The 15332-nt window shown below is 40.7% G+C and overlaps 1 protein-coding gene across 2 annotated transcripts; it reads left to right on the forward strand.

The window, feature by feature from the left end:
• Positions 1–219: 219 nt before the first annotated feature.
• LOC105931484 (protein Wiz) lies at positions 220–12313 on the forward strand. 2 transcript variants are annotated; one of them, XM_012870167.3, is made up of 9 exons: positions 220–319; positions 824–897; positions 1929–2399; positions 3442–4266; positions 5853–6209; positions 9103–9317; positions 10867–10999; positions 11072–11231; positions 11325–12313. In XM_012870167.3, exons 2-9 carry the CDS (start codon positions 885–887, stop codon positions 11512–11514), a joined length of 2364 nt encoding a protein of 787 aa, XP_012725621.2. In that variant the 5' UTR covers positions 220–319; positions 824–884; the 3' UTR covers positions 11515–12313. The 2 variants fall into 2 exon arrangements, with proteins under 2 accessions (XP_012725621.2, XP_021175997.2); XM_021320322.2 differs by lacking the exon at positions 220–319 and adding an exon at positions 437–460.
• Positions 12314–15332: the final 3019 nt, after the last annotated feature.

Here is a 15332-nt window from a genome sequence, read left to right on the forward strand (position 1 = left end):
TAGAAGGATTTTAGGATTTTGCTCTGGCTGGGATTGTTGACTGGAACCAACTCTTGAATGGACTCAATAAAAACAAACGTCGGCAGGACCAGCACTATGCTTAAATATCCAGATAAGTAAATGCTATATCAAACATTTAACTAAACCTATTTAAAAAATAACATTTCACATGCCATTAGTCAACTACTTTTAAAAGCAAGGTCAAAGTGACTTTTATTTTGAAAAGAAGAGCTCAAGCCACGTGCCATGCTACATCCGATTAGCCTGGGGGTTTTTGATGTGCAGATCAGTTTCTGGAAGGTGGAGGGTAATTTTGCAGGTACTGTCAGATAAATGTGATAACCTGAATTACAGACGTGTGGAACATGTAATTTACTGGTCCTTCGCTGGAATGAGGCGCAGCACCGATAGCATGCGGCCAATGTTAGCATTGTAGAGGAAAAACAAAAGACCGGAGGAGGTAGCCCGAGTTAGCATTCACTTAAAAAATATATACTGAATACACGAGCGAACATTTCCGTTCGCGTGTTGTTTCTGGTTATTTCAGTTTGCTCAAAAGCGATAAAGGAAACGAGAATTTAAGTTAAACACTGTTACTAAGCGACAGCTGATTGAAACCCAACAGCCGTTAAAGGCGCTCTTCAATGAGCTCATTTCACGCGATATTTTAGTCTTGTCGCGTTATTTACCCCGGTTATATTTCCATCAATGGATACAGTGATGAAATGCTGTTTTGTGCCAACAGTGACGACACCGGGCCGTGTTATTTATTTATTTAATGTGATTTCTACTTCTTTTTTTTTTATTTTTATTTTTTTTATAGGGACTCTGCAAGAAGACATCTGCCCCTTCTATCAAGTAGACCCTCGGTGTCATCAGGGCAAATGGACTCTCAAGGTAAGAGCTCCCATAAATAAAGTGGTATAGAGTACAGAATCCACCTCTAAGTTTAATTAGACTAAGTTTTAGATTAAAACATTGGCCCATTTTTATCTTATTTATTTAATCGCCAATGTGATGTACTGTGCACAGGTTGTGCATCCTGAAGCTCCACTAAACACGCTTAGAATTAAAAATAAGGAAAAATGTGCCACTTGAGGCCTTTTTGTATGTGCCTCTGTTTAGAGACAGACAGTACTATTAATTTTCCCTATAGATGTATAAGTTATAAAGAAAATAGAATACGCATCCTGCAGTATTATGACTCAATATGATTGATAGATAGATAGATAGATAGATAGATAGATAGATAGATAGATAGATAGATAGATAGATATCTTTATTGTCATTTTGTATGCACAAAGTGCGTACAGAACGAAATTTCGTTTGCATACAGCTTGAAAAGAATCCCTCAAAAAATCACAATAGATTGCATTATTTTTCAGGATAAAGATGCAGCAGCGATTTATGTAAACAATTGAGATGAAAAACAATGTAACAATGTAAACAATGCATGGGAAATAGACTGTGCTATTCACGTATCCAGATGCAGCAGCAATATTCTTCTGTTGTGTGCTGTTAGACAAAAACGGACAAATTTAAAGGTGTGTTTTTATTTAAAAAGGACAAACTAATTAACGTATAGCAATGTACTTAGCCCAGGAAAAAAAAAGGAGGAACAGAACACGGTTGCAATCAGAGCTACAGAAGTCGAGTAGATTACAGTCTGTGCCTGCTTGGCTCTGGTATCTGTTGTATCATTAATTTTTTGATGTGTATTGGCCGGCGCGTGATCAAAATGCGCATTATATTATTTGGGTCCATTTCCACGTCCGTTAGTGTTGATGTAAGTGAAATAAAAGGTTTTGATCAGTGTTTTTTTTTTTTTTTTAAGTTATACTTGTTGTTCTCCTCAGCTGTGGTCTCTAACTCTTATTTTCATCTCACTCTGTGTCACTATTTGTCTTCAACTCCCCTTTTCTCTGCAGCCAACCCGGGACCGGTGGTGTGTGAGGTCTGCGGGGCCTACTTCGAGACTCGACGAGGCCTCTCGAGCCACGCCCGCCTCCATCTGCGCCAGCTCGGCGTGACCGTGTCAGAAAACAGCGGGGCTCCCATAGAGCTGCTCTACCAGCTCATTCAGGAGAAAGACTCGCCGCTGCCGGACCTCAAACAAGATGCCGCAGCACCAGTGCCCCCGCCGCCTAAGAAGACTTCCCAGCCGGAGCCGAAGACGCCCGCACCGCAAGAGGACGCGCAGACTTCCTCCAAGACGGCGGCAAAGGTCGTGACAACTCAGGGATCTCCGTCCAAGCTGAAAGAGGCAGGAGCGTCTTTTTTCCCCTCCTGTCCCTCTTCTTCTAGGGCGGCTGAGGGGAGCAGCTCATCGCTGTCAGACCAAAAAACGATTGCCAAGCCGCTGTGGGCGCCGCTGGAAACTGATGCCCCCATTACTTTAGGTGGGTCGAAGCTGAAATACAGAGAAAGACGGAGCTGAATGTACAGCTTCCCCTCATTGATTGCTTCTGTTTTTGTGTCAGTGCCTCAGATCATGAAATAATTTTTTTAACAAAAGAAATAATGATGATTTTATCTGAAGGCTGGAAAGTTCTCCAAACCAACTTGGCCCTTTGAGGGGGTAAAATTTTTACCTTTAATCTAATAAGTGTTTGTGGCACGCTTGGCGAGGACTGTTTTCTCTCTCTTCTCAGCAGAATTGCTGTAATTCTGCCACATTGGAGGCAAATTAAAATGTTTTTTTTAATTGAGCTTTTTTTAAATACATTCAGAGATGTGCTTCGGATGAGCTTGGGTTCCATCAATTATGGAAAGTCATTTATGTGCTGAAGCTGAAGGAAACCAGACCATCACGCTACCACCATGTCTGACAGTCTAGTAGTGACACTTTTCTTTAGACATTTTTTAGCTCCTTTCTGACCTCCTGGATGAGTCTCTGATGTGGAAAGCCAGCCACTCCTGGGAAAGTTTGCCGCTTTTCTAACTTTTCACCATTTGTTGATAACAGCTCTCACTTTGGGGCCCTGGCTGAGAACTGGCTTTCTAACCCGCGCCTGACTGATGGGTGTCTGGGACTTTGTGACTCATCTGTTCTTGAATTTCTTTAGATCGGGCCAAAAAGTTGTTGCTTTTTTTTATTATTATTATTATTTCTTCCTACATGTTTTTGAGACTGAATCAACAGGTGCGACTTACTGCGGTTAATTCATGATTTATGTATATTTTAACTTGAGGCCAGGTTTGTTCGGATAGCTTTGTCATCCAAGTAAATTAAATCATGATTTGAAAACAGGTTTTTTTCAAATTACTCCGGCTCTCATTTTCAGAAATATTTTAAGCGTGACAACGAAAAACAAAACAAAAATAAAGAAATCCAAATGCATTTTCACAGCATTAATAATAAATATAGTCATATTTATAAAAGGTATTTGATGAGAAAATAGTTTCTGAACAATTTTCTCCTTTTTCTCCTTTCCCTGACAGCTTCAGAAACTAACAACGAGATCCACGTCTGCCAGCTTTGCGGCTGCTGGTACGAGACGCGCAAGGGCCTCTCCAGCCACGCCCGCGCCCACCTCCGACAGATCGGCATCCGCGAGAGCGACATCCAGGGCGGCCCCATCGAATTCCTCTACCAGATCATGAAGGAGCAGGACTTTGAGCCGATCGGCAGCGTGCGGCAGGAGGAGCCCGCGCCCAGCAGTCCCTCCAAGTCGTCCTCTAAACGTCCCTCTGATTTTACCTCTCCTCCCGCGTCTCCTGCCAGCAAGCGGGGCAAAACGTCCCAGCCCTTCAGCTGCGTTCTCTGCGGGGAGAAGTTCGAGAACCGCAAAGGCCTGGGCAGCCACGCGCGCTCTCACCTCAAACACATGGGGGTGAACGACTTGGTGGGGAAGAGCTCTGCGGTGGAAGCCGTGCAGGAGCTGGTCAGCAGCGGCGTGCTGGAACCCATGCACCTCCCGAAGGCTTCCAGCACCGCCGGCTCGTCCGCGGCGCCGTCCCCAGCTCCGCCCTCGCCCGCGGTCCCCGCTCCGTCTCCGGCCGCGAGCCAATCCCGGACCTCCTTTACCCCCACGGGTCTCTCCCCGAGCCCGTCCACCAGCTCCCACTCCCCTCAGCCCACAGTGAACAGGGCGCCGAAGGCCAAGAAGGGGTTTCGACTGGCCGTGGACCCGCTTCTCAGAAAACCAAAGCCCGAGCCCGTGGAGGCGGAGATTTCTGTTCACCCAAAGCCGTCCAGCGTGGACAGCGGCTCCTTCATGCAGAAGACACCGACAGCAGCTGGTTCCACTAAACCTACTGACTCAGGTAAAGTTTAAGTTTGGTATTGACTGATTAAACTATCTATCTATCTATCTATCTATCTATCTATCTATCTATCTATCTATCTATCTATCTATCTATCTATCCATCCATCCATCCATCCATCCATCCATCCATCCATCCATCCATCCATCCATCCATCCATCCATCCATCCATCCATCCATCCATCCATCCATCCATCCATCCATCCATCCATCCATCCATCCATCCATCTTCTAACCCGCTTAATCTAATTCATTTATATCTTCATCATTCGATTGCAAAAGTATTTAAATGCCATGAACTTTTTTCTCCCCATTTTATCGCATTATAACCACAAACCTCAAAGTATTTTATTGTAACTTTATTAGAAAACCCAACACAAGAGTAGTACAAAAGCTGTAGTTGTGCCAGGCGTGTCCAAAGTGTGGCCCGGGTGATTTGGCCGCGCCAGCACAGGAGGTTCACGTAGAGACTTTTTATTTAATAATTAGGACAAAATTATTACAGGCAAGTTCAAATCTTCCTTCAACTGAAAATGTCAGGTACAAAGTATTCCTCTTTGAAAAACCAAGTGTTTACGTTCTCTTTAGTTTCATAGTACATAGGACCACATCTATCCAGTGACTTTTAATCAAATGTGCACCAGAATCTGCTTTTATAAAAAATTCTCCAAATGCAGCAACCTGTTTTGAAAGAAAGACTGACCTGTTCTTATTGCTGAGAAAAGATACATTTTTGGTTAATCAAGCCCAAAAGAATTGGACTCTCTTAAAAAAGGCCAGTGTGTAAATGCCATTTACACACTGGTCTTTTTAGATCTACAATGAAACTGTAGATCTTTTTAGATCTACAGTTTTAGATCTACAATGATTTACACATTCCTTTCCTACAGAAAACCTGACTACTTTGCCTAATTTGAATATTTCAGTATACATACATACATACATACTTACTTACATACATACATACATACATACATACATACATACATACATACATACATACATACATACATACATACATTCATACATACTTACTTACATACATACATACATACATACATACATACATACATACATACATACATACATACATACATACATACAGTGGGGGTTCTAGACCAAATTTAGCAGGGGGGCAGGTCAACATTTCATCGTTTAATATATTAAGTAAGCCAATGAGCCAATTGTGGCTCTGGAACTGCAGGTTGCAGACCCCTGATTGTTTCTCAATACAGCCGGAGCTTAACATGAAACAGCTTAATTTTTAATTATTGTTATTTTTATATATTTATTTTTTAATTATTTTGTTATTTTATTATTGGGTAAAAACATAAACGAAAGAAAAATACAACTGATCCAAATGACCAGTCAGTCACGGTATCTTTGTCAGCATTTATCATCCTAAGAAATTAAATATCATGTTTTTAGTACAGACCAAAACATATTTTTTATCTATTTCAAGGAAGAGTGATCAAATATTTGCCCACATCAATGTGCCGGGCTGGTAGACGTATCCCAGAGAGGCTTGCAGCTGGTAATTGTAGTGAAATGCAAAGCGTTGACTCACTCTGCCATGCCCCCCACAGACCTGCAGTCTCCACCAACGGTCCTCTGCGACTTCTGCGGGCAGCTGTTCGACACCCGGAAGGCGCTGTCGTGCCACGTCCGCGCTCACCTCCGGCAGCTCGGCCTCAGCTGGTCCATCCGAACATCGCCCATCGACCTTCTGAAGGAGGTCATGCTGCGGCGCGAGGAAAGGAAAGAACCGGTGCAGAGCGGCTCTACAGCGGCGGGCAAAGCTCCGTGGAGTCCCCAAGGCTCCAAAAGGCCCCCCCGGGAGAGCCTGCCATCCAGGGAAAGGGCGTACAACTCCCCGGCAATGCCCGTCGATTATTCGATGAAAGACAAATCTCCGCAGAAGAAGCCAGCCGTCTCAAGTCTCGGTGAGTCGGTTGGAGCTGAGCTCATGTGATCAAACTAAAGGTTTTACCAGGGCTGGACGGTAATTCAATAACAATATATATCGATGATAGAAAAAAAAAGGGTCAATAGAACAAATTTCCTTCAGAACAGCATTCTAGCCTGTAGGTTAATATTACATCGTCATCACATCCTGTCAACCAATCACAAAAGCAGACCCTGGAATGCTGAGTCACCAAGCTCCGCCCCCTTCAAAGAGTTCAGAGCACACATTCTTTTTTTTTTTCTTTTTTAAAAACTTGTAGTTTTGGTAAAAAGTTGGTTGAATAAAGGGTTGAGTTTGGATTCAGTGTTTGTGTGTTCTGTATCTAAAAAGAAGTCGTTAAACAACAGTATTAAATGGCCAGTACCGCACTTAAAATATATGTTTTGAATTTGTTGATAATTATCAATATCGATCAATATGACTTCTATTTTATCGATATGCTATTTTTCCTATATCGTCCAGCCCTAGTTTCTACATTTTTTCCAATGTAAGATTATGGAAAGGCAGTACCATTCAAGCTTTTTTCACATCTTTACCCGAGGTGCCAATGTGAAGGACGCTGTCTGCATTATTTGCTTCTTCTCTGCAGCACCTGTTGTTGTTGGATCAGGCCGGGAAAACCGTGTTTTGATACATTTCCACCTAGGGCTGGGCGATAAATCGATTTAATCGCTTAATTCGAATTTACAATTCTTTAAGATTTCATTTTTGGAAAATCTGGATTTTATTTTGCCAATACACTCATTGGGTTTCCATGAAGAGAACAGCATGTGATGCTGAATATACGTTTAGGCAAATATATTGTCAAAATATTGTTAAGTGGAAACTTTTTTTTTACCATAATACGAGGTACTTCATTTACTTATTTACTTTTTTAACTTAGTTTGAAGTTCACAAGTGCAGTGAAGCCTGTTCTTAGCTCAATGTGTAAAACCACTAGCAGCAAATGTTTTGTTATATTTTCATTGTTTATAATGGCACGGCTGCCATCTTGTTTTACAAGCATGTTTCACAGCTTGTTTTTAGTTGCTCTTTGAATTCAGGTCAACTCCCTGACGAAATGCTTGACATAAAAAGCAAGGTTTTAAAATAATTTCTTTAATTTCTTTTTATGAAACAAAAAGGAGGAAAAAAATCGATCGGATTTGGTATGATAAAATCGGAGATTTATTTTTTAATCCATATCGCCCAGCCCTATTTCCACCATACATGAGAGTTAGCTTCCTATTTAGTTAGAATATCATTTACCGTAGCTTAATCTCATGACACACAAAGTGTTGCATTTTAAGCGCTTATATGAGTGATTGTTACTCGCAGCTAACGAAAACCATGAACGTTTGTACTCGGAAAAATCTGAATGACATCAGACCAATAAAAAACGGGTTTTTTAAAACCGAGACGTTGGCCTGCTGAAAACTGCGTTCATTTTCCGTTTACAAAATTAGATACCGTCGCGGTAGCTGATCCAGCGTTTGGTACCTTAGGCTGTCTGGACAGGGCCTGATACAACAAGTGGACCAACACCAGAAGACAACATGGCTAGATTACCCACTGAGGAAACTTCACATCTCCATAAAGCCTAAATTGCAACGAAATGTCAAATTTCCATCCATCAAGTCCAGTTGTTGATCTCTTCAGCCCAACTAAGAAGCTTCCTACATGGTTTCTGGTTCAGCGTTGGTTGAACCAAAGAAATGGAACAGCTGCATCTGCAGGATTCATCTGTGTGGGGGGGCTCTGGAAGCTCTGACTCCAGTTGCAGTCCACACCTTGTACATCCTCTCTCCTTAATAAACTTTGCTTCTCAGTCCTCTCAATGCTGTAACCCAGTTTCCTTTCACATTCTTTTTTCTTCCACTTAACTTTCCATTAATGTGCTTGGATACCAGCTTCCTTAGCAAAGACCTTGCGAGTAGGGCTGAACAATTAATCACATTTTCAATATAAACGCAATTTCCAAATCGCAGAGTCTGCAATTTCTGGCTATGTAACAATTAGGGAATTAGACACGTCCATTAGGTGTTGGTAAAATGTTTTAAAGTGGGTTTGCCTCCACATGGAAGGGAAGACAGTTGCAGCAATGAGATAATCTAATTGTATTACTTGTTTTAGAGTTTATATAATCATACATAGCATAGTACAGGTCAATCAGTTTAATACATAGACTTGTTTGTTGGTTGGACTTTATGTTCAACAAGGACTGATGTCCAAATCAATTAAAAGCTGTTCTCTTGAATAATATTCTGATTAATAGAAACATTAAAAGTTCTTGTTTTAAATAGTCCTTGTTTACAAACGTCTTTATTTAGAGGCCATTTTTGTTGCTTGTGGTTAATGCAGAGAAAAGTCAAAAAATTGCAATTTTGGTTGAAATATATTGTAGGCAGAACGCAATCATTTCTGCTCCGAGTTTAGATGCTGTGGTTCTTTTAGCAACTAATCCGATTTGTTGTTTGTATATGTTTAAAAAGACATGATAAATTAAACTGGGGGGGAAAAAATCGCATTAAATCGCAATATTAAGAAAAAAAAATCGCAATTAGATTATTTTCCAAAATCGTTCAGCCCTACTTGCGAGGCTTACCCTGCTTGTGGAGGATGTTGGTGACGGTCTCCTTGCATAATTTTCTGAGTAGCTGAATTTCTGGATTCATTCGCTGTAATCATCAAATTACGAGGGAAAAACTATTTTAAAAATATTTTATACATATTAAATGCAAAATATGGGTTCCACTTTTTTAACATTAAATGACTAAAAATAATGGTTCAGTGTTATTCTAACTAACTGAAGTCTCTGCTCGTAAGATCTCTGCCGACACCAGACGTGTACCGACACGCTGACAAACACTTGTTTCTCGTTCTCGTCTCAGATGCCACCTGTGAGCTGTGCGGCTTCGACTTTGAGAACCGTAAGGCGCTGGCCAGCCACTGCCGGGCCCACCTCAGGCAGCTGGGCCTGTACGAGTGGAAGGCGGACGGAGCGACCTCGCCGATCGAAACCCTCAGCGAGCTGATCCGCAAAGACCCCAACAAGGTGGCAGAAATCACCAGACGCTATCGCTACGGAGACCTTTACATCAAGAAGGTGATGAAAATATTCATTATTTATACACGTGATGGGTGTATGAAGTGGAGGATAGTGCTGTGAAAAAACTTTTTCCCTACTAATTTTCAACAGAGATGAACCTGAGTTCAAACACCAAGCATTAACTTTACTTAACTTTATTAAAAAGCAATCCAAACAAACCTGGTCATTAATCCTGAGTTCAATTTCTAAAGCCAAACCCAAACGTGACAGCTGTCAGAGCCGTACAAGCAGGAACTCACATAGAAAGAACCCGTCAGACAACATGAAGTAGGCGAAAAGATTTAAAAAAAGAAACGCTTCCCCCGGTCTACAGAAATTTAAATCTCTTACTTTAGGAAAGATAACAAAGCCGTTCTAAGGCTATGGGACTCTAGAGAACCACAGTGTGAGAAAATATGTGACAGGGTTTAATTAGGGGTGGACAATGATTTCATATCAATATATAACTTTATTCAACAAAGGTGATTTGACGTTTCCAATATTTCAATATACATTACAGTCTTTAATTACAGCAAACAAAACGTTCTGCGTTTTTTGTAATTTTGTGTGTTTTATTTTTTAAAGCAAATATTTCTAAAATGTTAAATCGGAGGAGTTTTATAAACATGGCAAAAATAATAGTTATAAGTTTGTACAGGCATCTGTTGTGGGCATTCTTTGCAGTCTTTCTAAGGCTTTTATTTTCAATTCAATTTTATTTACATAGCGCCAATTCATGAAACATGTCATCTCAAGGCACTTTACAAATTATTTTGTTTATATCGACATCGTAATTATATCGTAACGACAGAAATTCAGAAACATATCGTGATATAAGTTCCTACCTTATTTCGTCTCGCTATGATGTGGTCTTTATATTGCTCTCATTGCTCAGAAGCGTTCTAATAAGAGCAAGGAGAGATGCCGGTATCCGTTTTTTTTTGTGGTTTTTATTTTTTAAACAAATCTTTATTGAACAGTTCTAGAAACAATTACAGTCACCATTACTTCCCTAAACAGCGCGTTTCTCTGTGACGTCTCCTTCTGTTATACGTGCATGCGGGTCGCTTTGCGGTTTTGAACCTTTCAGACAGAAGCCTGATGACGGTCGCATTTAATAGTAATATGAACGGCTACCTCAAAAAAATCTGATTTCAGTAAAAAAAAAATCAGAATTGAGCATTAAGACCTGCAGTGTGAACGTAGCCTAAAGCTCTGCAAACCTCACTGGCCTCAGTTAAGATCAGTGTTCATGATTCAACAATAGGAAAAGAGACCGAGCAAATATGGCCTCCATGGTAGACATCCAAGGACCGAACCACTGCTGACCAAAACCAACATACAGGCCCATCTCCTGCATTACCAAAAGAACATCTTGGTGATCCCCCGGAGTGGAAATGTTCTGGTGGCAGTGTGATGGTGTGGGCCTAGGCAGGTTGTATCAGTAGGCTTTACTCAGGTTATGTTGCTCTGATTAAGAGGATCAGTGTGGTGGTTAGGTGCAACAAAAACAGTGAAAGTAAACGGAGAGCCCTGCACTGACTGTATATAAATCTATGTTTTTTAGTCCCAGAGATCTGCTTCTATGCCGTCGACGTTGACGAACGCGGACGCCGTGCCGAGCAGCATCCAGTCCTCGTCTCTGCTGCATCACGAGCACAAAGTCAGCAGGAAGGACCACAGCAACCGCACAGCGAGGGGTGAGTGAAGGCTGGTCCAGACGGCGCTGAATGCTGAATACGTGTCCTTCATGTGATTCCTCTTGGTTTCAGGGGTGCATGCCCCACAACACGGAGTGTCTTCAGGGGATGAAAACCGCCACTCGCACTCTCGGCAGCTGTCGCGGTCCGGGAGCATCCCTGCTATGCTGCCGAAGCCTCCCCTGACTCCACTGGTCACACTGGTGGGTAAAATCTACTCCCTCAAGTGCAGGTGAGTAAAATGTTTCCCTCTGATAAATCACACACTCAGAGAAGTTTTGGATCCAGTTGTGTTTAGTTTACTCCTGCTTGTCCCGCCTTCCAGGTTCTGTGATGAAGTGTTTCATGGGCCTCTGTCTGTTCAAGAGAAGTGGATCACCCACCTGCAGAAACACATCCTGTCTCTGGGCTACAAGGGCAAAGAGGCTCCTGCTCCTCCTCCGCCTCCTTCTCCCCCTGCCGCTGCATCTGCTCCTCCTGCCGCTCCAGCACTCGTGCATCCGGTAGCCGTGTAGACGAGTAAATGCTCCGTGAACAATACGATGACTTTTTCCGTTTCAAACTCCACAGATAAACGATGTTCTGAGGTCAGTAAAAAAAAAAATAAATACAGTTCCCTTCTTGTCCATGGGAGGGCAGACATGAGCCATGAGAGAGGGAATGAGGCTGCTCAGCGTAATCCACTCAGGTAAAATCCACTTTTTATAACCAAGGTCACAGCCGTGATCACGCAGCTTCCACTTGCTCATCAAATTTGTTCTTTCTGAGCAATGAAAATTTCTTATTTTGTATGTTTTCTAATTAATGGTCCTGATCACATTTATATTGTATGGTTTCCAAAGTCACTCTTATGCATTAAAAAAATTGTTTAAAAAGGTTTGTGTATATTAAGATTTCTATCAGAGTTTTTTTTCCTCATTTTTTGCAAGAGGTTGTGTGATACCTTTTGCAGAGTATCTCCAAAACATTTTCTTATATAAAATAATAAAATAACAGTATGCCTACATTTTAATGTTTTTTCTGCTTTTTTTATTTTTATTTAAAACATTTGTTAAAGAACTTCAATCGTGTCACTTTTTTTTTTTACTACTTTTGGTAATTTTTAAACAATAATCCTTAAAATCTAACTGGGAATTCATTTACTGTTCACTGGGAAGAGGCTTTGCCGGTAGTAGTTATTTAATTTTCTTGTTTTATTGATTTAAAACAGGAAAAACAAGCAGTTGTTAGCATTGTCCATGCTTACATTGCACATATCCTGGATGTTTTCTGTCATTTCTGTTTTTACCTGTAAATAAAATGTGTCATAATTACCTTCTTTGTGTTTTGGACTCCTCCTAACGTTACATTAGATATTTACACGCTGTTTTTATACAGCTGCCGCAGCATAACCCCACTTTGTAAAGTTTGTACTTCAGGGCAGAGGTGTCAAGTAACTAAGTAAAAACACTTTACCTTAAGTAGAAATTTTGGTCATTTATACTTCAGTGGAGTAATTATTTTTTATCCTACTTTTTACTTCTACTCCTTACATTTTCGTGCAGTTATCTACTTTCTACTCCTTACATTTTGAAATAGTCTTATTACTTCTATTTTACTTCAGCTTGTTTTCACTTTTAATTGTGGTTGGAGACAGAACTGCATCGAGTTGTTTGCCAAACGCTCCAACAAAAACTTAAGTATATAATATTTTTAGGATTATTTGTCATTTTTTCTTTTTTTTTTCAATTAACTGCTAGGTCTGGGATTAATCATTAATTTTGACAATGCTGTCTTCTGTATACAGATAACCATACAAGATTAATCGTTATAAGAGAGTAATGCACTCATTTTCATGTTTAGATTTATCTTATATTTGTTTCCCCTCATCAATTCCTGTAGCTATGCTTGGATGTCCATTTACATTTTCCAATTATAAGTAAAAGGTTATTCATAAAATGTCTCTGAAGTTTGACTTTTTGCACCAAGACTTATGGGTTAACCAGACACCAGATGTTCTTCTCCAGAAACCCATGTCGATGCTCAGTTCTTTATTATATTTACATTGTACTAAATGGTTAATTTTGAATGGACATATTTGTGGGTGAAACAGCCAATCCCAATTACTTCTACTTTTATACTTTATGTAGTTTTATATCCGGTACTTTTATACTTTTACTTGACTAAAAGGTTTGCGTTGATACTTTTAGAGAGGACTTTTTAAACCCTAGTATTTTAAACCCTTCTACTGGAGTAATAGATGTGAATACTTTTGACACCTCTGCTTCAGGGACACTGGACAGCATGGTTTGTTTCTACCTTTGAATAAAGTTTACTCAAATTTAAAGTTGGATTTCTCCACATTTTACAGCTTTTTTAAATAATGCGAGTGCAATGAAAGTGATTTTGTTTTAAAGTCTCTTGTCCATTTCTTTCATGTCTTTGCTTGTTTTAAAGGTTTATAGGGTGATTTGTGCCACTGTCATTAGTTTCCAATCTGATAGGAAATATATTCACCACTTAGTTTCTTTTGGCGGGGGTTAAGTCTGTGTTTAAAAGACTTGAGTTTACAGCAGGCTTTTAGACTCCAGAACTGCAATTATTACAGCAATTCTTGAACCACCAGCAATTTAGTATTAATCAGATATTTGCTCTTACTTTTCCACTTAACGTTTTCAAAAACAAATCAAAATCTATGACTGTTTAAAGAAACCTGGACAATCACAGCTTATAATATGATATCTAATAATAATAATTTTGGTATTGCATTTTTATTTAAGCTGGGAATTTTTGGTTTAATTTTTTTTTTCTTGATGTGTAATTTTCCACAGCAGGTTCTTGGCCTTTAATAGCTTATTCTATCTGAACATCCTCAAAATCAAGTTAATTCATGAAAAATTAGCTGGATTTCCATATGAGAGGAGATTGTTCATAGACAACAGGTGAATCAGAGTGAAATCTACAAGATCATTTCTAGTTAAACTCTCACTCAGAGATGGGAAATTGGGACATTTGGTAGAAAGGATGAGGTGTTTCTACTGTACTGGAGCAAAGTAACAGCAGACTGGAGGATCCATCCCACGTTTCCAATAAGTTTACCCTCTGGTACATGCTTCCTTCCACAGTCTCAGTTCAGGTTCTTTTCCTTTCCTCTGACAGACTTCTTCACAGTGGCGGTCTCTGGGGCCTCACGCTGTGATTTAGTGCCAGAGGCCGTCAGCCTCCAGCCACTGATGGATTGTTCTGATGTGTGCTGCTCTAATGGCGTGCCAGCCTAGAGGCGTTTACGGTGTTTTGCAAGCTTTCCAGCCTGACGGTACCCAACCGAGTAACCGCGCACAGCTTTCCACGTCTAATCGTTCAACGACAGACGAGGGGCTAAAAAGGAGCAATTTCAAAGCACTTATTAAACTGAGATCCTCTATGAGAAGGTCATCTGTCTTTCAGGGATGCTGCGTTTTGGAGCAACTGGGAAAAACGGTTTGGGGTTTCTTAGGGTTGTCTTATAGCACGGGTTTAGGATGGATTTATTTTCCACAGGAGAGCCACAGAGTCTGGCACAATCTGCGAGTTACACCTGCTAAAAATGCTTTTATTGAAAGGAAATGAATGAAGAAAAACTAATGAGATTTTATCATTTTCCATGATATACTAATACAAGCTTGGGAAAGAGTGGAAAAGTCAAATTAAAATGGCTTTCACATAAAATCCCAAAAAATTGTGTCATCCTCTGTAGGTCCTACTGTTGTGTTGGGCACTTTGGTTTATTTGTTAGATCCTTTTGAGTTGTTATTTTCAATTTTTCCCACCCACGGCCTTCCATTCACGGTTGTGTTCGCTGCTTCGGTTATTCTTCCTCTTTAATATGAGACTGCTGCCAGCCTCTCTGCATTCGGGTCCATCTTTACTGAGGGTCATGGCGCCATGCGCCAATACTTTGTAGAACTACCATCTGCTGCAAGTACTGTACAGCTGTGCGTCTTTTGTATACGTCTCCACCAGCTTTTCACATCTTGAGCCTGAACATTTTGCCCATGCTCCTTTGCAAGAGAGCTCAAACTCAATCAGCTTGGATAAGTCTTGCGTAAGTCTTGCCTGAGTGTCTTGCCTCAGGCTCTAAACAGGATTTAAGTCTTAAGCTTTGACGAGGCCATTCCAACACATGAATATTCCACCGTAGGTTTGGCCTTTCTGTTTTCTTCTAGAATTTGGCCAGAATTGAGCTCGAACCAACTTTACGTCAACGCTGACCAGCTTTGTACCTCCAGAGACAAATCATCCCCACATCCTGATGCTGCCACCACCGTGTTTGAGGGCCTGGTGATACGCAGTGCTAGTTTTCCTCTACACATGA

Source organism: Fundulus heteroclitus, chromosome 5 (genome assembly GCF_011125445.2).
Source record: "Fundulus heteroclitus isolate FHET01 chromosome 5, MU-UCD_Fhet_4.1, whole genome shotgun sequence".
Lineage (NCBI taxonomy): Eukaryota > Metazoa > Chordata > Actinopteri > Cyprinodontiformes > Fundulidae > Fundulus > Fundulus heteroclitus.

Coding starts and splice junctions, on each gene's coding strand:
- LOC105931484 (XM_012870167.3), top strand. Junction 2,400..3,441: donor TGATGCCCCCATTACTTTAG/GTGGGTCGAAGC, acceptor TTTCCCTGACAG/CTTCAGAAACTAACAACGAG. Junction 9,318..10,866: donor GAGACCTTTACATCAAGAAG/GTGATGAAAATA, acceptor TATGTTTTTTAG/TCCCAGAGATCTGCTTCTAT.